Raw genomic sequence first — 23,406 nt, 5'->3', positions numbered from 1 at the left:
AGTTATTGAAAATGAACCCATGCTTCCTAATTTTATCCTTTATCCCATTATAACTTTTCTGCCTACGTACTCAAAGGCTTTAACAAGGAGCCACAGGCATGCCACCATCCTAAAGGAGATGGGGGAGAGCTGAGAGTAGGCACACCATCCCTGGAGTGCCCTGGGCAGGGGATTTTTGTTTGGCATCTCTCTGTAGACACCTTCACTTACACTCATAGAAAGTAGCCCCATCCTCCCCCACTTGGATGCTCAGATAGTGTTTAAAATTCCTCTCCTTTCCAGCGACAGAAGGCCGTTTTTCTTTTTTCCCTTCTCTGAACAGATTTCAGTGTTGAAAGAGGTGCATTCTTTCATCTGGTAAAAGTTTCCTGAGACCAAATATAAAAATTGTCAAGAATAGCTTCTTTTGAACAAACATATGCCATCAAAGCGGCAGAGAAGTTCTGTTATTGCCAGTGCGCACGTAGCTTTGGATCTCTCTGTATTTTTCATATATGGGAGTGGGACGGGGACTTTGGGGAGCTTATCAGCCTGTGCTTGTGGCCTCCCTGGAATGGAGAAAGACGTGCTTTCCGGAATGGCAGGGTAGCTCATAAGCCTTTTCAGGGTCTGGCTCTGCCATCCGCAGAAGGCAGAGTCAACATACGGTCTGTACTTCCTTTGTCACCGTCACTCACGCTTTTTCTGTAACCCACGCAGGCCATCATGGCGCAATTACCGCAGGAGGAGAAGGCAAAAATAGCTGAGCAGGTGGAGATATTCCATCAAGAGAAAAGCAAGCTGGATGCAGAAGTGGCCAAATGGGACGACAGCGGCAATGATATCATTGTACTGGCCAAGCAGATGTGTATGATCATGATGGAAATGACAGACTTCACAAGGTGAGGCCCAGAGCCAGGGAGCTGAAGATTTTTTCATTAAACTCAGAAGTGTAGCAGTGTGTATTAGCATGTGAAAGCCTGCTGAAAAATTAAAATATACCAACGCAAGGTGGTGGTATTATAAATTTACATGTATAAGTCAAAATGATCTGGACTTAATTCCTAGCAGATAGGTAGATCTTTTTGGTCAAGGAGAATAGATTCAATGGTGTAATTATTGTTGTTGTAATTATCTACCCTAAGGCAGTCATAAAATCAAACCCCGGGGGATGGGTGACTCATCTTTGGTCTGTGCTATTTTGCAATATGCTTAAGTATTATTCTGAAGATAAAGTGAATGATTTGTTAATATCCCTTTGGAAAAATATGTACGTGTGTGTGTGTGTGTGTGTGTGCACGCGTGCGCGCATGTATACATATAGTATGTTGTAATATTAGCTTGTGATCTAGCATTAATGTAAGCTCACATTTTATTCTTACATATTAAGAATCAGATACAACAATCTAAGATTCCATTGTTTTCACAGAAAAATTAAAGTTGTATAAGATTTGTTTCCTTTAGCTCTGAGCTAGTACCTTTGACAAATCAAGTGACCAGTCAGAATTTTGTCCGGAGACTTTTCTTCAACAAGGGTTAGTGCTCTTCCTATCATTGCGTTTTGGTCTCTTCTTTAAAAGAAGATGATATCTCTGCCCTTTCAACACAAAGGGCAAACCAAGGGAGAGCAAAACTCAATAGGAACCTCCCTGAATTTTGAATCAGAATATCAGGTGATTTGGAGGCAAGTCTCTTACTCTCTATTTGCGAAATGGTGAAATAACACTTGTCTTATCAACTTCAGAAGAGAGTTTTAAAATCCAAAGAGATAATGCAAGCATAAATTATGCTGCCATACAAATATAAACTATCGTTTTACTGTAGTTTTTTTTTTTTCCTGGAAAACACTCATGTACGCGAAGATGTTTTAATGATTTAACATGGTATTTGTTATTGAAATAATGTAAGATATATGGGAATGTCAAGACATCATTGATGGGTGACAACTTTTTTTAATGGTTGTTGAATGCTTCTAATGAGAAAAGGCTAGAATTGATTATAAGTTATAATTTAATATGGAACATCTCTGCATCACCCCCTTTGCCTCTGGCCAATATGTACTAATGACATAGCTTGGCCCTTTTTCCCAATATTTTAAAATTGTTTTTTTACTTCAGTGGAATGATTTTACTGTTATGAAGGAGCCCTTTGAGACTTTTAAATGTCATTGTATTCATTAAAAGTTCAAATTTGTACATTTGGTCAGTCTTTGTGGACTTCACACATTTATTTCACAAAGCGTAACAGCAGGAAAAAAGTCTGAGCCATTATTTCAGCCTGAAACTTCTACAAATCAGACGATTATGGCAGCCTCAGTCATTGTTTCTCAAGGCCTGTGATGACTTAATTTGCTTGCTTTCAACATTTTATTAGTACTTTACCTGATGGTTATTATCCAATCCATTAATAGCATCACTTGAACAAATAATCTCAGTAAAGTGAATAATGAATCTGGTCATGTTACTAGTTTTGATCAGGAGCACATTTTATAATTCTCTAGATTACATAACTGACTGTGGCCAAGGCACAGTCATAAAAGACATATTTGAGGGGTCTTGTTACATGGTGTTAAATAAGACACATGTCTGTTAGTCAAAGTATAGTTTTAAAAGTGAGAAGGTGTCTCCAATTTCATAGGGATTTCATATCATTATTTTATGCTGATTTAAATAATGAAATGTCTAGGGAGCTACTAGTTACAATTTTTCCCACTGCATGATGAGTAGTTTTGTGTTCCTTTTGTTAGGGCAAAGGGAGGAGTATAGTAATTAATGACTAGAGAACCAGAGTAGACTGTGCGTTTGAAATGCAACATAGGAAGTTGAGGCTTCATTGCTGCCTCCATCTACACAGCCTGTTTTTTTTGCAAACAAACAGCGGACTAGTGCCTTTCTTTGTGGCCTCTCACCTAAGTTCACTATATTTGACCTTATACATTGTTATTATTGCCCTTCCACTTGCATATTGCACTTCAAGGAGGAATAATTTTAGCTCCATAACTCTAAACATTCTTAAGTACCATTTTCTCTTATTTAAAGAATGGATGTAGCTGATTAGGAATTGAAACTTGGCTACTCTCCATAATATGTATGTGTAAAGGGCATGTGGGTACACAATACCCTGGCATTTATTATCTTGTTGTTTTATTCTTATCACTAGCTAATTCATTAATTTGATTCAGTAATCTCAATGATATTCACTCCATTATTATTAAAATTGGAAGGGTTCTGCCTCATTATATGTGTAATAACTTCTTCATGGAAGATAAAACTGATTATGCCTCATGTCTTTTTCCCACTCAGTTCTTGACTTCCATCTCATGGACAATGGCAGAAGCACCATCCTGCATGGAGTGAATGCATGCTTTTCATGTCATTTTTCAGAAAGAAATCGCATGTTGCTAGTCTTGTGTCCCAATAACAAAAGGTGTGCAGATAGCAACAGCTCAAGTTTAATTGTACAGCAAAGAGCAAAGCTGTTTTTAAAATCAAACTTAAGTTCTAATCTTCAACAGTTTTGAGACTAAGAAAAAAAAACTTTCAGAGTACGACTGACCGTAAAATACTGAGCGCTAGACTCAAAAATCATATAATCATTCTATATTTCCCAAACTTGATTTCCTGGCTTACTTCACATGCTCAGTACCTCAGCTTAGGGAGCGCGTTACTGGTCTTTCAGATCCAATTCTCTACTCATCCAGGCCACATCTGCCCAGTGAAGGGCAACCATCCAGCTTCCTTTGCACCAAAAGTTTCGTTAGTTCCTGTTTTCACAAAATAAAAATCCTTGTGTTTGCTCTTCAAGGCTACCTTTCTTGACCTTTAGGCTTCTGTCCTAATTTTGTACATGTTTAACATCTGACCTTACAACCTATTCCAAAAAGTACCTGGAATAGTTCAACTTGTGATTCTGTAGTTCCACCTGAGTTCTCGAAATTCCCCAGATTCACTCAGCTGTTCTACTGTGCTGTCTTCATATTGCCTCAGCTGATTAGTGAAATGCAACTGATTAGTAAAATTTCCCAAGCATATTCAGAAGCCTCTGAAAAGTGACTTTTATGGTTCGATACATTTGCAAATACCCTTTTTATGCGCTATATCTCATTATTGGAGAGTCACATTTGGTATTAACATGTTAGAGGTATTGAGAAGGCATAAAAAATAAGTTGGATTAACTCAGAATTTGAATTTTGAATACTAAGCATATTAACTCAGAATGTACTGAGGCATAGATTTTTCACATTAGTACTTATTACCTTCTCACAAAATAAATGTGAATTAGTTCATAAATGGTGATGTGACAGCAGTAATGCGGTAATACTTTTCCTTGACTTTCTTTTTTGGAGTGACCACTTCATGGGAAAAACTCCAGATACTGACCTTTGCATCAGAATTACCTATGTCCTAGAGAGAGAATGTTTCAAGAATCTATATTAGCAGAGATAATTATATGGCTTGATGCTCTTTCCGAGGAAACTAAAAACATACTCCAGATGGGACAATATGATTGTTCCTGCATTAAGAACATGAGATTACCCATAGCATCTTTTAAAACCCACAAAATAGAAAATCTGGCCTAAGGTAGGAAAACACAAGGGCTGTGGGTCGCAATTTTAAAATGGGGAGATACAACCAATGTGGCCAGTCTTCTTGTCGATATTGTCGTCTTCCACGGATAGGAAGACTCAAACTTCTGACGCTTACATGGATGTGATTTCTTTTTTCTTTCGTTTTTTTGTTTGTTTGTTTGTTTTGCTGTTGGCCATTTGTTTCTTGTTTCAGTCCCCACCTCACATTGTCTAAATGACTGTAGCTCATTTTGACTTGTGCTGTCCAATACAGTAGCCACTAGCCATATATGACTACTTAAATTGTTTTTCTATTATGGTATACATCATGAAGTTTACCATCTCAATCCTTTGTAAGTGTACATTTCTATGGCATTCAGTACATTTACACTGTTGTGCAACCATTACCACCCTCCATCTCCAGAACGTGTTCATCTTCCTCAACAGTTACTCTGTACTTACTGACTGTAAACTCCCCATCTGCCTTCCGTTTCTATGAATTTGACTAATATAGGTGTCTCATATAAGTTGAGTCATATAATATTTGTCCTTTTGTGACTGGCTTATTTCATTTAGCGTAATGTCTTCAAAGTTCATGCATATATTGTAGCATGTACTCAAATGCTTTTCCTTTTAAAGGTTTAATAATGTTCCATTGAATTCATATACCACCCACATTTTCTTTATCCACTCATCTCTTAGTGGGCACTTGGGTTGCTTCCACCTTTTGGCTATTATGAAAAATGCTGCACTGTACATGAGTGTATAAGTATATAAGTTCCTGCTTTCATTTCTTTTAAGTGTATACCCAGAAGTGGAATTGCAGGATCATATAGTAATTCTTTTAAATGTTTGAGGAATCACAATATTATTTTTCACTGTGGCTGCACCATTTTACATTCCCACCAGCAGTACACAAGTGTTCAAATTTTTCCACCATGGTCAAATTTCTCCACATTCTTGCCAAAACTTGTTTTCTGTTTTTTCTTGATAGTAGCCATCCTAATGGATGCGAAGTGGTGTCTCATGGTGGTTTTAATTTGTATTTCCCTAATGATTAATTATGTTGAACATCTTTCCCATGCTTATTGGCATTGTATATCTCCTTTGGAACAATGTCTATCCAAGTCTTTTGCCCATTTTTTAGTTGGGTTGTTTGCTTTTTTGTTTGTTGAGTTGTAGGAGTCCTTGGTATATTCTGGATATTAATTTCTTATCAGAAATTACAAATTCCTGATAAAGAATTACTATTTTCTCTCATTTTATTGGTTTCTTTTTCACTATTTGTTGATAGTGTTCTTTGACACACAAAAGTTTTTAATCTTGAAATTCAACATCTATTTTTTTCTTTTGTTGCTTATACTTTTGGTGTCATATCCAAGAAATTATTACCAAATCCAATGTCATGAAGTTTTCTCCTGTGTTTTCTTCTTCGAGTTTTATACTTTAGTTCTTATGTTTAGGTCTTTCATCCATTTTTAGTTAATTTTTAAATGAGGTATAACATGAGGACTGCTGCTGCTTTTGCATGTAGATAATCCAGTTTTCCCAGCACCATTTATTGAAAACACTGCCCTTTTCCAAGACCCAAATATTAGCAAAAATCTTAGTACCTTTGCGGAAAATCATTTGACTTTATATATATATAAAGGTCTATTTATTTCTGAACTCCATTCTATTCCATTGGTCTCTATGTCTGTCTGTATGCCAGTATGACACTATTTTGATTATTGTAAGTTTTAAGATCAGAAAGTGTGAGGCCTCCAATTTTTGTTCTTTTCAAGATTGCTTTGGCTATTTGTGTTGCCTTGAGATTCCATGTGAATTTTAGGATGAATTTTTAAATTTTGGCCAAAAATGCCTTTGGGTTTTGATAGGGATTACAGTAAATCTGTAGATCTCTTTCAGTAGTATTGACATCTTAATATTAAGTCTTCCAATCCACATTTATTGAATGACTTTCCATTTATTTTTGTAATTTCAACAATATTTTGTAGTTTTCAGCATGCAAGTCTTCTGACTCCTTGGTTAAGCTTATTCCTAAACATTTAATTTTTTTGATACTGTTCTAAATGGAGTTATTTTCTTCATTTTCTTTTAGGATTTTTTTATTACAGTGTCTAGAAACATTTTGTATCCTGCAACTTGCCTGAATTCAGTTATTAGTTTTACCAGAATTTTTTTTTTAAGAATCTTAAGCATTTTCTACATGTAAGATCATGTCACCTGTTAACAGGATAATTTTGCTTCTTCCTTTCCAATTTGAATGCCTTTTAGTTCTTTAACTTGCCTGATTGCACTGGCTGGGATTTCCAGTACTATGTTGAATAGGAGTGGCAAGAGCAGGCATCCTTGCTTTGATCCTGGTCTTAGAGGTAAAGCTTTTATTATTCACCATTGAGTATAAATAAAGTAAGCTATGGGTTTTAAAATTTTCATTAAGATGAAATAAAACTGAAACATTGTTTGACAGTTTTTTTTAAAGCTAAAAACATGTGTGATGTTATTTCTGAGGTCTCTGTTATGTTCTATTGGTGTATATGTGTGTTTTGGTACCAGTACCATGCTGTTTTGGTTACTGTAGCTTTGTAGTTTAGTTTGAAGTCAGGTAGCATGATGCCTCCAGCTTTGTCCTTTTTGCTTAGGATCGTCTTGGCTATACAGGCTTTTTTTTTTCCATATGAAATTTAAAGTAGTTTTTATTAATTCTGTGAAGAAAGTCAATGGAAGCTTGATGGGAATAGCATTGAATCTATAAATTACTTTGGGCAGTGTGGCCATTGTCACAATACTGATTCTTCCTATCCATGAGCATGGAATGTTTTTCCATTTGTTTGTGTCCTCTCTTATTTCCTTGAGCAGTGGTTTGTAGTTCTCCTAGAAGACATTCTTCACATTACTTGTAAGTTGTATTCCTAGTTATTTTATTCTGTTTGTAGTAATTGTGAATGGAAGTTCATTCATGATTTGGCTCTCTGCTTGTCTGTTGTGGATGTACAGGAATGCCTGTGATTTTTGCACATTGATTTTGTATCCTGAGACTTTGCTGAAGTTGCTTATCGACTTAAGGAGCTTTTTTGGGCTGAGACAAGGCTTTTTTTTTTTTTTTTTTGAGATGGAGTCTTGCTCTGTTGCCCAGGCTGGAGTGCAGTGGCATGATCTCGGCTCACTGCAAGCTCTGCCTCCCGGGTTCATGCCATTCTTCTGCCTTAGCCTCCCGAGTAGCTGGGACTACAGGCGCCTGCCACCACGCCTGGCTAATTTTTTTTTTTTTTTTGTATTTTTAGTAGAGACGGGGCTTCACGGTGTTCGCCAGGATGGTCTTGATCTCCTGACCTTGTGATCCGCCCGCCTTGGCCTCTCAATGGGCTGGGATTACAGGCCTGAGCCACCGCACCAGGCCAACAAGGGGTTTTTCTAAGTACACAATCATGTGGTCTGCAAACAGAGACAATTTGACTTATTTTCTTTCTATTTGAATACACTTTATTTCTTTTTGTTGCCTGATTGCCCTGGCCAGAACTTCCAATACTATATTGAATAGGAGTGATGAGAAAGGGCATCCTTGTCTTGTGCCTGTTTTCAAAGGGAATACTTCCAGCTTTTGCCCATTCAGTTTGATATTGGGTATGGGTTTGTCATAAATAGCTCTCGCTATTTTGAGGTATGTTCCATCAATGCCTAGTTTAAGAGTTTTCAACATGAAGTGATGTTGAATTTAATCGAAGGCCTTTTCTGCTTCTATTAAGATAATCATGGTTTTTGTCACTGGTTCTGTTTATGTGATTAATTACATTTATTGACTTGCCTGTGTCGAACCAACCTTGCATCCCAGGGATGAACTCAACTTGATTCTGGTGGATAAGCGTTTTGATGTGCTGCTGGATTCGGTTTGCCAGTGTTTAATTGAGGATTTTCGCATCAATGTTCATCAGGGATATTGGCCTCGACAACCATCTGATCTTTGACAAACCAGACAAAAACAAGCAATGGGGGAAGGATTCCCTATTTAATAAATGGGTGCTGGAAAAACTGGCTAGCCATATGCAGAAAACTGAAACTGGACACCTTCCTTACACCTTATACAAAAATTAACTCAACATGGACTAAAGACTTAAATGTAAAACCCAAAACCAAAAACAAACAAACAAAAACCCTAGAAGAAAACCTAGGCACAACTATTCAGGACATAGGCGTGGGCAAAGACTTCATGACTAAAACACCAAAAGTAATTGTAACAAAAACCAAAATGGACAAATGGGATCGAATTAATCTAAAGAGCTTCTCCACAGCAAAAGAAACTAGCATCAGAGTGAACAGGCAACCTACAGAATGGGATAAATTTTTTATAAGTTACCCATCTGACAAGGGTCTAATAAATATCCAGAATCTACAAGAAACTTAAACACATTTACAAGAAAAAAAACACCACCATCAAAAAGTGGGCAAAGGATATGAACAGACACTTGTCAAAAGAAGACATTTATGTGGCCAACAAACATAAAAAAAGCTCATCATCACTGATCATTAGAGAAATGCCATTCAAAACCACAATGAGATACCATCTCATGCCAGTCAGAATGGCGATCATTAAAAAGTCAGGAAAAAATAGGTGCTGGCAAGGCTGTGGTGAAATAGGAATGTTTTTACACTGTTGGTGGGAGTGTAAATTAGTTGAACCATTGTGGAAGACAGTGTGGCGATTACTTAAAGATCTAGAACCAGAAATAATACCATTACTGGACATACACCCAAAGGATTATAAATCATTCTACTACAAAGACACATGCATATGTATGTTTATTGCAGCACTATTTACAATAGCATAGACTTGGAACCAACTCAAATGCCCATCAATGATAGACTGGATAAAGAAAATCTGGCACATATATACCATGGAATACTATCCAGCCATAAAGAAGAATGAGATCATATTAATTGCAGGGACATGGATGAAGCTGGAAGCCATCATTCTCAGCAAACTAACAAAGGAACAAAAAAACACCACATGGTCTCACTCATAAGTAGGAGTTGAACAGTGAAAACACATGGACACAGGGAGGGGAACAACACACACTGGGGCCTGTCAAGGGTTGGGGAGCAAGGGAAGAGGATTAGGACAAATACCTAACACATGCGGGGCTTAAAACCTAGATGACAGGTTGATAGGTGCTACAAACTGCCATGCCACATGTAAACCTATGTAACCTGTACATTCTGTATACACATCCTGGAACTTAAAGTGAAAAAAAAAAAACTCAAAAAACTAAAAAGGGATTTACTACAGGAGCCAGATATTTTGCTCTCAGACATTTATCCAGAGGCGTAAAAACTTGTATTCACCCCAAACCCTATACGTAAACATTTACGTCAGGATTATTTGTAATAGTCCCACACTGGAAACTACTCAAATGTCCTTCATTGGGCAAATGGTTAAATGGTTAAGCAAACTATGTTACATCTATGCCACAGACTACTACTCAGCAATAAAAATACATGCAATGATTTGGATAAACCTTTAGATAATTATGCTGAGTGAAAAACAGTTATCTCAAATATTTCATACTGTATGATTCCATTTAGATGGCATTCCTGACATAAACTTGTAGAGGTGGAGAAGAGATTCATGATTAGGAATATGTTAGGGATGGGTTAAATGGTATAGACAGTATGAGAGAAACTTGTGGTAATAGGACAGTTCTGTGTCTCAATTGTAGTAGTTACATGAAGCTATACTTACACAAGTGCATAAAAAATAGTGAAAGATGAATATTTCCTATGGATTTTTCCAGTATCAATTTCCTGGTTTTGCTATTGTACTGTAGTCATATAAGATATTAACATTGAGAAAGGTTGGGAGAAGAGTGAATAGGACATTTCTATACATATCTCTGAATTTCCATAGAATCTATAATATTTCAAAATAAAAAGTTAAAAATAGAAGACAAACTTAAATAAAATTAAACTTAGTTCCTCAGCCACACTAGCCATATTTTAAGTGTTCTATAATTACATGTGGCTAGTGACTCCATATTGGATAGTGCAGAATTATAGAATGCCCATCATTACAGAAATTCTGTTAAAATTGCTATAGACACTCGGATGTCTGAAGGAGCTTTAGAATCCACTTGAAACCTACGCAATGATAGCATTATGAAACCACTTGAAACCTATGAAACCACTTGAAACCTATGCGATGATAGCATTAAAAGACAATGCTACCCTTGCTACATAAGCCAAATTCAAGGTCTTCTCTTTTAAAGATACGTTTATTATTCCACAGTTATTCTTCAACTACCAGTAAGGGCAGCCACACATTCTGTTATGTAAGCAAAAGGAAATGAGTAACTTTGGTCTCCTACCTCCAGAAATGGCACAACTATTTTTTTTCTATTTCCCTTCTCTTCTGTTCATGATGTGGGGAAACTGGGTCATGTCACTAACTTTGTGCTCATTTAAAGAAACCTGGGCCTTGAAACTTTCTTAGAAGGGTGTTGCATCATGCTCAGAACCACATATGAGATATTCAGGATTTCCCAGATGATTCAAATAATTTTCTTTATTTTACACATGACTTTAACTGCATTTTAGTAGTTCAAATTTTTATGAATATTTAGACAATTGAATTTGGCAGTTGACAATTTTTCTCATGTTATTTTTCTGGGTATTTTTGCATTCTGTGTTTGTATTTTATAGTAATACATTTACTTATACAGAATTTAAAGATAAAAGGGAATAAAATTTAAAAATAAAATTGTTTGGGAAACGATTAACTTTTCAATGTATTGTCCAGGGACAATTGGTTACTGGTTGGAAAAATAAAGAGTGTGATTCCTATCTCACCCTATACAAAAGGCATAAACTCTAGGTGGATTTAATATCTAAATATAAAAAGGAAACTTTAAAATTTTAGAATAAAATGGAAGGATATTTTCAGTTACCTTGGGATAAGGAAGAGCTTCTTAAAGAATGGATGAAAAGCACAAACTGTAGTGTAAATGATGAATACATTTGACTACAATAAAATTAAAATTTATATTTTAAAAACTATAAAAAAAGAAACCTAACATATAGACCAAGACTAGAAGTAATTTGCAATATAACAAAAGATCAGAACCCAAAATATCTGAAGAGCTTAGACAAGCAATTTAGAAAAAGAGTCGATAGAAACATATGCAAAAGATTTGAAAAGAACTCAGAGAAAATATATAAATCAATAATGATTAATAAATGAAGAGACTCAGTCTCCTCTGTCATAACAGAAATGAAAATTAATTTTTTAATAACCATCAGCTTGACAAGAAAAAGTGAATATATTTTAACATCTAAACGACTGAACATATCTACAGAAAAATAAATATGCCACTTTCCTCCTCCTCCTGGGCTCAAGCAAACCTGTCACATCAGCCTCCGAGTAGCTGGGACTATAGGATGCTCTTGAGCCCCTGAGCTCAAGTGATCTACCAGCCTCTGCCTCCCAAAGTGCTGGGATTACAGGTGTGAGGCACCTGTCAGTATACGACTTTAATTAAAGTAACTTGTACAACTATCACCCAGCTTAAGAAACCTTCATAAACCTTTTCTAAGTCACAATACCTTTATTCTCTACTAGTTGTAACTATTACCTTGAGCTTTTTCAAGATCTGATGACGGTCTACAGGGGAAAAAGCCCTGAACTTTGTAGCATTTGCTGATGTCCAGGAAGTAAATATTCCCATTATGGCAGATTTCAAGCTCCCAACATTTCAACTGGCTTGCCCAGTTCTTAAAAACCTAACAAATAATTCTCGTATGTATAAGCCTACTCCAGCACTCATGTCAATTCTGTCATTTCTTTGGGTTTTCTTCTTTTTGTGTGTGTGTATGTACTACCTCAGTGAGCATCTTTAAATAGTTTTGTTTTAGTTGCTTCTGGGAATATCAATATTATGTGACTTAATGAAATTACTTTCCTTCTGATATTCTGGAAGAGTTTAAATAGCATTGAGATTATCTTCTCTTTAAAGGTTTAGTTAACTCCTGTAAGAAACCACCTGGATTTACTGATTTTTTTTTTCTTTCTTTTTTTTTTTTTTTTTTTTTGATGAGTTCTGTCTGACAACTTTCTTTCTTCCATGGAAATTAGACTTTCTATTTTTCAGAATCTCCTTTCTGGTCCGTTTTGATAATTTATATTCTCCTAGAAACTTATTTCATCTGTTTTCACATTTACTTACATATATTTGAGAAAGCAGCTTTGTGATACTTTTTTTGTTTTCTAAGGTTATTGCTGTCTTATCTTTTTTACTTTTGGATATTTTTCTCCTATTTTTTCTTGATAGCATTCTAAATATATTTTCTATGTCTTTTGGGTTTAGAGCTAGGTTTAGGATTTATTCATAACTTCTAGTGTTTTGTTTTCTGACACATGAATCTCTGTAATTTTATTAGTTTTTTTCCAACCTCTTCTTTCTGAATTCTTGAGCCATCTATTTAATTAGTGTTTTTTGTAACTTCTTGTGTATTAATGTATGTAGTTAAGGCTACTTGTTTTTCTCTGAGCACGTTACTTTAGCTGATAAGAATGAATCATATTTAGAAAAAAGTGTACTAAATTGTGATTCAGGACACATAGACTTCCATCCTGTTTCTCTCTGTGTGTAGCAGTGTCATTTGGGCATGTTACTTTGTCTTCCTCCCTAGATTTCAGCTTCCCCAACTAGAAAATGAGAAAATATTTGATCTCGGAACTTCTATTTTGCTCTCTAATTTTATGAAATATACCCTCATACCCAGGTTGCAACTCCAATATTTTGAATTGAGTCTACAACATGAATTCTAAAGTCTCAAACTTCTTTTTTCCTAACATACTAGTAAGTCTATGAACTGTATTCTCTGGTGTAATCAAAAAGACATGCTTCTTTTCATTCTTTATCTACAATATGGGGGCCTGAGCATCAAGCAGATTCAGGGTCTATATAGACATTCTTCATTAACTGGGAACATTTTGTCAGAATCAATCAGCTGTTGAAGTTATTATGGAACGTTCATGAGGAAGCATTTTCCAAGATCCTTTGAAATTCTTGAAATACACAATTCTTAGCAATGCAGAATTAAACAGAATGCAGTCTTATCGAATGGGTTAAGATGAAGTTACAACAAATATTGTGTCATAGTAAACATCAGAAAATATATTTTCTAAGGTCTAGAAGTTACAAAGAAATATGCAATCATGAGAATATTATTAAACATTGACAGATTCTGTATCCAAGTGTTCCCTAAAAAATAAAAACCATTTATTTTGCGCTAATAAAAATATGTTAGGGAATAGCAAACAGATTGTCACAGAATCTTTAACTCATCCATATTACATAAAATTCACAAATGAAATTACTGTCTACATTTTAAAATCTAAGTAGCAACTGCAAAATCAAAGTACTTTGTGGAAGAGTTAACATCACTACAACAAAATGAAATACCTTAAGTTGTGTGTCTGTCTCTGTATTTAAACATTAATACAAACCCAGTATATTTTACTTATACTGACTAATGTAGAAAAATCCAAGAAGGTGAATTAGTAGAGAAATGGAACAAAATATCATTCATTTACATTAGTTTACTGAAAGACATTTTGTCTTCTATTTTATAAAATGTTATTATGTAACAATAGAAATCATTGCCCTCTCTGTATAACCCTGCACGGTCTGAATAAATCCCTTCTGAATAGTTTTTCTGTACAGCTCACCACATTTCTAACTACAGGAATGTAATCTTCCAGCCTTAAAAAACACATTGATTTTTATGCACATAAAGAGACCAGGTTAATTAACGATGCTAAAAATGATAAACATAATTTATTCTTTACCTCTCACAATAAGGGACAGAAAAGTTATTACATGCTACATTTTGTTTAAAGATTTATGATGCAGCATAATTTCCATTTCCCTTATAATAAATATTTAAAAGACATATAATATTAAACACTTCACCTAATTGCAAACCTTATATGAAAATATTAGGGTGATGGTTTGGAAGCACAAAAACATTTACTGTCACTCAGTGCTTTGTACGTTCTTTCATAAATCAGTATCGGAAGCACACAAGCCAACAAAACTCTGAAATTCTGGCCAAACAGTTCCCAGTTATGTGCAAGAGATAATTGCTTCTCAAAGTGCCAAACTGGACTTAAAATTTAAATAATAGAATATAAATATGCTGGACATGAGTAGGAAGATAATGCATGTGCATTTATTTTGGCTAGAGTCTGCTTAAAATTTTGAATTTTTTACTTATGACCGGTATAAGCTTGGATAAGTTACTAGATCATTTTGGGCTCATTTTATTTTCTAAATGGGAGTGATGATACCTATTTTCTAGAGTTGTTATAAAGTCAAAATGAGGTAGTCTGTACAAGAGCTTTTGGTACATGGTAAGCAACTATAAAATTTTCATTTCTCTTATCTTTTATAATCGGCCATTGTTTAAAAATATAGAACTTAATGTGAAAGATAAAATGTGAACATGCACATAAAAATATGGGAAAATATTTCTAAAAATGACTACTAACACAGAAACTGGAGTTAAGCAAGAAAATATAGAAAATTCGACTAATGCGGCCAGTGCCAAATAAAATACAACACTAGACTCCTGGACAAAAGGATATGGTAGGTTGGTCTCTTTCCCGTCATTAAGTGGATTTCTAATTATGTTGTACATGTTGTTTCAGAGGCAAAGGCCCATTGAAAAATACATCTGATGTCATTAATGCTGCCAAGAAAATTGCCGAAGCAGGTTCTCGAATGGACAAATTAGCTCGCGCTGTGGCTGATCAGGTAATAGAAGAGGGAAGGGTGGGCACATGCTGAGTGGAGTCATTAATCAGCACTTGGGTTTTGTAATTAGTTTTATGCACCCTATAAAATGCCTCTGAAGAATGAATCAGAGGGGAGAATCACTGATATTTTACACACTGGTATCTGACTCTCCTGACACTGTGCTGGTGGCAAACGTAGATTTAACTCAGGAGAGAATGCTAAGGCTTCTGACCAAAATTCCTTGAGAAAGAACATACTACTTAGGAGACATCAGGCCCTGAAGAGTCACAGATTGTCCCAGCCTTCCCCATTCAGAAAGGCAACTATACTGCATAATGAAGGGGGGAAAAGCAGGTTTTTAAATTTTCATTGTTAGGCTCTTGGTTTAAATATATTTTCAGAGATTCCTACATAATGCCCTCTTTTGTTTACTTCATGGTGCCTATCACATTTAAAAAGTATATATTTAATTTATTGCTTTACTTTTTTTTTCTGTTGCCCCCAGGAAATTTAGGTTGCACATTTTAACGGACTGACAGAATGAATAAAGGAGGGAAAAGAGCAACTTGCCTTGTGGTCAGGGAACTGAATTAGCAGAGCTTTAGGGATGTGATGGGTCATGATTTGATGGTTTGTTTAAAAAGTTGTCACGGACTCTACCAGGACTAGAATGGAAACTGCTGGTAGGACAGTCAGGGGCATTCGGAGATCAAAGGGCAGAAACAGGTTGCGGAATCTGGGAGAACATCATGTTTTTAAATGTAGAAATAAGAAACTAGAACTTTACCTTTTCTTATTTAATATGGATCTCACTCTAATGATATTCTTCATAATAACATGCTCCACCATAAACGGGATTATTCCACATGATCAAGAACCTTCAGATTTCAGCTTTATTCTAACCCAGACTCAGAGGCATCAGAGATAAATGAAATTCTCAGAGTATCTCTTAATGCTTTCAAACCAAACTAGGATATACATTAAAAGAGTTCTCACCTTGAATGTTTATTTCCATACTTTTCATTTTATTTGGCTTGAATTGGAACTTTAAAATCCTGTTCTAAATGTTTTGTTGCAATTATGGTCCATTTCTTTTAAGAGTGCTTTAGTTAGTAGACTTTTCCAGGTAACTAATGATTATCCCTATAAGCAATAGTGGTTTACGGTTTGAACCACTTTGGATGGATTGTATCATAAAATATAAGTTTTGGAAATAAAATATTATATATGCTACTATCTACATGGAAATATGAACATGAATTTGCTTAGCATACTGCAGTACATTGATGCAAGCTGGAGATACTGAAAGAGAATTGCATCCTTCTCCATATATGGTTCTAGTCTCTGATGATCTGATGATTTTTGAGTCTTTGTGTTGCTTATTGTAGTTTTCCTCCCTCATTCCTACATATAAGGGTTGCTCTTCTAAATACTTACTGCCTCAGCATCCCAGGCTCTAACATCCTTCATTCAAGTCAATACCAAATTCACACACCTTTAAAGGCTGAAAAAACAAAACAAACAAAACCCCACATGATTTTACTATCAGGATTGCACTTAAGAGTCAACGAATTCTCATTTTAATTTTATTTTACATATAAGATGGCTAATTCAAGAATTTTTTTTTAACTTTTGACTTTTGGAGAAATGCTTATTGGTTGAGATAACTCAAGTACTATGATAATTTGAGAGCCGCTCACAATTTGTAGGAGCTGAGTGTTAACCCATTGCTATTGCCTAATTTCAGGGCAATATCAACCATGAGGCTTCACAGCATAAACTGAGGGGTTTTTTTTGACAGACTTCAGTAAGTATTCCAGAAAGTTCATGTAGAGGAGGGAAGAGACAATGAATTTACTTGAAAATACGCATACAAAAAAATTACCAACTAGAAAAGCCCACATTCTTTTTCTGCAAACGTTGAGAAGAGTTGGGATGTGTAGAGTGACCAGAAATTGGCCACCCACCAATTTGTCAGGAAGGACTTCTTGGGAGTGAAAATGAGCGGAGTTTGAATGGCTGTTTCATTATACTTTAAATCTCAATGACCAAAAGTATTTCTCGGCATCTTTAGGCCCCTCAAGTTCAATAGTTTTGGTTGTGACTTTTGTTTTTGATTTTACCTTTGGGGCTTTTATTTTCAACTGTGCAACCTGAAGCATAACTCAAAACAGTTGATATGTGAAAAACACATCAAACACACACACACACACCCCGGGATACTACATTTATTTTGAGATTCAGTGACAGAGTATTTAAATGGTACTATGTCACAGTGACTGAAAATAAACAGATGAAGTTTAAACCTAATCCTCTTTGTGGCATTATTATTGTCATTAGCTAAGAAATAACTTGCAATTTTTGATAAAGAAATCTTCAGAAAAAAATGTTATCAAATTCTGCACCTATTTCCATGATTTAGGAGTTATTTTCCTTGATTCATCATGCCTTTTTAAATGTGTATTGTAACGGCTTTGGTTTAAATAATAGAATAGAATGAATATTACCAAGGACTGGATTGGTTACATTTATTTTGCCAGAAAGTATTTTATAAAGATTTGAGATATGCATGCCATATAAACTTTTTACGGACTGTTGCATTTTTAATTACTGTTCCATTGAGATAGAACTCTCAGTTTAATTTGCTGCAAGGTATTTGTATCAAAAGCCTTGTCAGCCCTCTGGGGAGATATCATTTTAAAGTTAATTCCTTTCCGTGTATGGGTCCCTGGAGTAGGATAAATATTACAGTATGAAGTACTTGGAAGAAGCTAAAAACAATCGCTGTGGAATTCTTTCTTGATAAATGCAGTTAGTGAAAAAATACCACAATGGTAAGTGTTAAATATAAAAAATATCCCTTTATCGTTTATTCAGTGGATGGTTATATGTAATCACTGGCTTTACAGTATTGATAAAAGAATTTCCTTTCTTGAGCTTGAGGGAAACTTAGCTCAGAGTCTTTCTCCCATCCTCTCATTCTAAATAAGATACTTCAGTTGTGGCTGTAGGTACTTATTTCTTATAGTATTAAGGATCTGGTGATTTTACATCCTTTGCAAGTACCAAATTGATACAGAACAATTAAATGGCCTGGAAGTAGCTCAAGCTGAACCTTTGATAGCAAAAGAAATATATAGGCATCTCAATTCCTCGGTAGCCATTGGCAATGAAGCCTCAGAAATATTTTCAGGAGTCATGTCAATGTCTCTAGAAGTGTTCTGCCAAGCTGTGTGTGTGCTTGATGGACACCCGCCTGCTTGGGTCATAATGAAAATTCCAACTCCTTAGCCAGAGTTGACTCCGGTGCATCCATCAAAGGACTCCGTTGCTACTCTTATGAACTTCTTTCAGCTGGCTTCAGATACATTCTATCAAATCTGTTTTTCTTACAGTAGTCATGAACCATTTCAGTCTCTGACTTAAAGGCAGGTTATTATGTTGCTTACATTGTGATAAATATTAAATTCCAAAAAGTGTAATAGATTTTTTATAAGTGAATGATACATTTATTAGAGAACAAAGGAAACAAATTGATTTTCTTCCCCAAACTAAGTGGATTGAAACTGTCCCTTATGCTTGGCAGAGAGTGCCACACAAAGTGATTTACTTTTAGCATCCGTTGGTCCTCTGCATTAAAATAACATTTCACATAGTGAAAGTTGAAGAAAACTGTAAAATATTTAGGTTTCTTTGGAGTTTAGAAGACAGCAGGTAAAAATACTCATAAACATGTATAGAAGTCCCAAGAAGACTTTCTGGAATATCTTCAATTTTCTTCTGATAAAATTTTATTAAAGTAGAGCCAACCATTCTAAACTACAGTCTGTGGCCTTTCTAAAATGCACTGTGAAAAAGTTAAGTTAAATGAATGTAATTAAGGTATATGACACTGAAACCTTTTCTTTCTGCAGCTTTTCTATAACACATGTTAGAAACTGAAGAGTACTTACTAATCAAGATCACTCTTTTAATGTTTTATAGTGTCCTGATTCAGCATGTAAGCAGGATTTATTAGCCTACCTTCAACGAATTGCCTTGTATTGCCATCAGCTTAATATCTGCAGCAAGGTGAAGGCAGAAGTGCAGAATCTGGGAGGAGAGCTCATTGTGTCAGGGGTAAGCTGGACTTGGGCTTCACAATGTAAAGTTCCCACCGTTGCACTTCCAAGGCAAACATTCTTGGCAACAGTACTGCTAAAAACACCAAACTACAGTGATTTATAGGGAGGGCTTTTTTAAAATAAATGTTATCACCATTATTCCAGACCTTACAATAACTCACAAAGAGCAATTTGATTTTCCAATTACCCTGTGTTTATTCTAGCCTTGTAAAATCTCCATTCTTCACAAGAAAACTAATTTTGTAGTCTGGAAACTCATTGCCAAGCTGTGACTATTATAATTATTTGGGGCTTTTGTATATTTACTCATTGTGAGTCTACTTCCTTTTGTTAGTCCTAGTAATTTTCATTCTCTGTTCAGGAGCCAGCCTCTCTATGTGTGGATTGTGTTCACATGTTAGAGATGATGAAAACAATAGGAATTCATTCATCAGGTTCCAATGCATACTAGGTTATCGGTAACCCTTGAAAGCCAGAAGATGTTTGAATTTAATACAGGTTGATGTGCTGTTGCCAAAAACTAACATAATTGTCGAACACTAACAATGATATATTCTTTGCTCAATCACTCCAGTGTTTCCTTTCTCATGAAAATATAATTATCTAGTCCATTTTTATCAAATGCATAGAAATAAGTTCAATGAATAATTAGAAGAATCACAATTTCTTGGCAAGATTTCCAAATATGTGTTGAGGTTCTTCACCTTGGCTTCTTCTCCTCCCTCAACCCCTTTCTCTCAACACAGGGTGCCATTTGTTGCAAATTATTTGCAAGTCCAGAAATGTGGCTCTGACACCTTAGTTCTTTTCCCAGTCAGACATGATGCTACCATTTCAAGTGAGTAATTACCAGGCACATAATATTATCAGCATGGTGAATACCTTACGAAAATGAGACTAGTCACAAAGCTCAGTTCTTCCTGAAGCCATTTTTGGAAATTTAGAAGTTTGGCCGTTTGGTAAAAACATGTGGACAAATCATTCTTGAACCCAACTGTTTTTGTTCCCATATTGTTTGAGTTGCAGAAAACATAGCTGGGAAAAGAACTGATCTGGCTTGCATAGAGACACCATCTGGAAAGCCTGTTTCATGCAGTCCCACCTAGAGCCCAGTAAATTGGCTATTTTGTGCCTCTTCCCAAAGCACAGTCACCTCTTTGCATTTCCAAAATGATCCTGCTTCAACATTCTTCAACAACCAAGAGCAATCTGTCTTGCAATGTGTCCTTTCTGCCAAGCTGGTAATTACCAAGATTCTCTCGCCAAGAAGTGATCAAATCATTGCATCTTCCTTGCTGCCTTTCTTATCTTCAGCCTTGATGGTATAGTTTCCCATACCACTCAGCTTTCATGTCCATCTGTATATAGCCCCTGTGGAACTGAGTGCTTTTTGTTCAGCTTGCCTTGTGTGCTTTCATTTGTTACTTTCCAATCTTATTATTTACGTGGATGCGCAAAGCATCTTTGTGGATCTCACACTCCACAACCTCATCTGGGCAATTTTTACTAGCAGAGCCGCTCTCCATCATCCTCTCAGTACCCATTGTTTGTCACTGCCTCCAAAGCTTCATTTCCATTGTCTTTTCCTCATTTAGATGTAGTCCAAACCATCACTGGCTTTTATCACTTGCACTGTTGGCTTTTATAGAGGTGTTTGAGATTGGGAACACCATCAAGAAGCCTGTTCCCTTCTTTGAGTCTTGTTGGCAAAGTTCATAAATCCTTGCATGGGAGGAGGCTTCTTTTAGAAGAATGTTGTACAACTTGATAATAATTCTGAGGCAAATGCATTATAAAAGGTTTGCTATATATGCTCTGTCATGGGCCTGCTCTTGGCTTCCTCATGATTTATTCCAAGCTTGATTGCTGTTTGGTGCCACACCTACATCTATAGTCTGCTGTCTTTGCCAATTCTGCCTCCATCTTATTCTTCATGCTCCTTCACTGATGGCCAATGGAGAAAAAAAAAATGAATATGCTTACTGTGCAAAATAGCCACAAATGACTGCTTTCAAAGTTCTGAAAGAGTCAAGAATGTGAGACCCCATACACACACATTTTCAATGATTTTGCCAAGAAAATTACACCCATTTATTCTGTCATATGGCATGGCAAAGTTGCTATTTTTTCAGAAGAAGCCATCATAGTTTAATGTACAATCAAAAAAGAAATACTTAAATCTTCTTTCTTTTTTCCCTGTGTTTATGTACATGGGATTCAAAGCCATGGCTTCTCTGAAATATATGAAAGCCCCCAGGAAAGTTACATTTGTTAGAAGTCAACCTCTCTACCCAAACATAAGAGATTTGGACATATTATTTCCATTTTGCCAAGAAAAATGATTTTGATGTCAAAACAGAGAGCCACGTTTTTAGTCTTATGCTGGCATGATGAACATATGTTAAGCAAAATGCACAATTATGTCTTATGTCAGCGTGTTTTTGTTTTATGTGATTCTGTGTATACAGACTGAGAAAGGCCTCTTGTGTTGTGTCTGCTTTTGGCTTGAGAGGTGGGGACAGATAATTCAACAGGTCACGGAGGAGAATGGATACAAAAGCTCTCCAGGTGTCATGATGGCGATCTAGAGAAATAAAGCAGTCCAGGATGTGTTTCTGTGTATGCTCATCCACACAACTGCTATCTAAGAAATACCATTGGTTTTCTACCTGGCAATTAGGTTTTTTTGTCATTGGCTTAAACCTGTCTCAACCAAAAAGTGACATTCTTATTAAATCTCAAAAAAGAAAATGCATTTGTGAGCCAATTCAGCTTAACCTGGTTACTAAGGGAGTAATGGAAAAGAAAAAATATGATAGAATTGTTAAAGTGAAAGTAGAGGAAACTGAGTTTCAGAAGATTAAACTGTCTATAAATTGGCTTTATTTATTTGCTTAGTTTAATGTTTGCTTAAATTCTTAAGACAGTTTACAGGCTTTTTTGAAAAAAAGAATATTGAAAGCAGAAAGAAAGATGAGGGGAGGGGTAGAAGAGAAGAGGCATAAAGCAAGAAGGTAGAAGAAAAGAAAAAAGAGAAAGTTAAAGATAACATGTCATAAATTAGTTTAGTGCAAGTAATGTCCATTAAATGTGACAGCATTATCTTATGGGAGAAAAGTTAAGCCATATATATTTTTAGTATGTAAATACTATTTTGAATACAAATATGTTCCAGTATCATAATATGGGTATTACTTGTATATTTAATTATCATGTTTTTGACTAATTTTTGTTTGCTAGGTTTCACAGGGTTTAATCAGCACCTTTAAAGTTAAAAATGGAGATGTATACATGGATCTGGAAAAACAAAAATCATTCCATGACCTTTAATATTTTTTAGGTACCCAAAGATTTATACATAGCCTATGATTCTGAACAATATTAGAAATACTAATGTAGGACTTTTAAATTATGCATACTGAATATCAAACATTCTGATAAACCTAATAAAGCCTACCTAAACTGTTTTTTTAAAGTTAAAAGATAACAGGAGCCTCATTATAACAATGAAGTCAGAACATAACAACAATAACCCTACTTTGATCAGGAATTCGATGTTCAGGAGAGACGAGGATGTAATTTATGGCCAAATGTACACAAAAATGGTACAAATTTTAATAGATTTTATTACATATAAATGTCTTTACATTAACAAAATATTTGAGTCAAGTCTGGAGGTGAGGAATGCTAGTTGCTTAAGTCCTTGGGCTGAATGAATGGATTACTGACCTATTCCTGAGAGATTGAGAAGCTTGCCCTAATATGTACTTTTGTTCTTTGCCATTTAAATATCTCTTTTCCAAATCCGAATGCCTCTCAACTGAGTTTAGGGGAGAGGTTTGACAAGGTGAGCAAGTTTAACTTGTGACACTGGTAGGATTTGAATTGGTAAAGAGAAGACTGGAGACTGAGGGGTCAATTACAGTAATTCTTATTGCCCATG

General features: G+C 35.5%; 1 protein-coding gene and 1 long non-coding RNA gene across 10 annotated transcripts in view; one reads left to right on the top strand and one right to left on the bottom strand.

Moving 5' to 3' along the window:
* CTNNA2 (catenin alpha 2) overlaps positions 1 to 23,406 on the top strand; it is a 1,140,166-nt gene that overhangs the window by 1,080,395 nt on the left and 36,365 nt on the right. For all 9 annotated transcript variants that reach the window (NM_001133576.1, XM_063713280.1, XM_024241972.3 and 6 more), the window contains 3 exon segments: positions 700 to 881; positions 15,252 to 15,357; positions 19,324 to 19,458. In NM_001133576.1, coding sequence (NP_001127048.1) covers positions 700 to 881; positions 15,252 to 15,357; positions 19,324 to 19,458 — 423 coding nt within the window.
* The window catches only part of LOC129057664 (uncharacterized), a 43,933-nt gene that overhangs the window by 13,683 nt on the left and 6,844 nt on the right, over positions 1 to 23,406 (bottom strand). Inside the window, exon 4 of the long non-coding RNA XR_008522330.1 lies at positions 16,777 to 16,843. This is a non-coding gene — a long non-coding RNA (uncharacterized LOC129057664). The remainder of the gene's footprint in view (positions 1 to 16,776; positions 16,844 to 23,406) is intronic.

This window comes from Pongo abelii, chromosome 12, assembly GCF_028885655.2.
Source record: "Pongo abelii isolate AG06213 chromosome 12, NHGRI_mPonAbe1-v2.0_pri, whole genome shotgun sequence".
Classification (NCBI taxonomy): domain Eukaryota; kingdom Metazoa; phylum Chordata; class Mammalia; order Primates; family Hominidae; genus Pongo; species Pongo abelii.
Note: the sequence above shows the minus strand (reverse complement) of the source record. Positions and strands in the feature narration are given on the sequence as shown.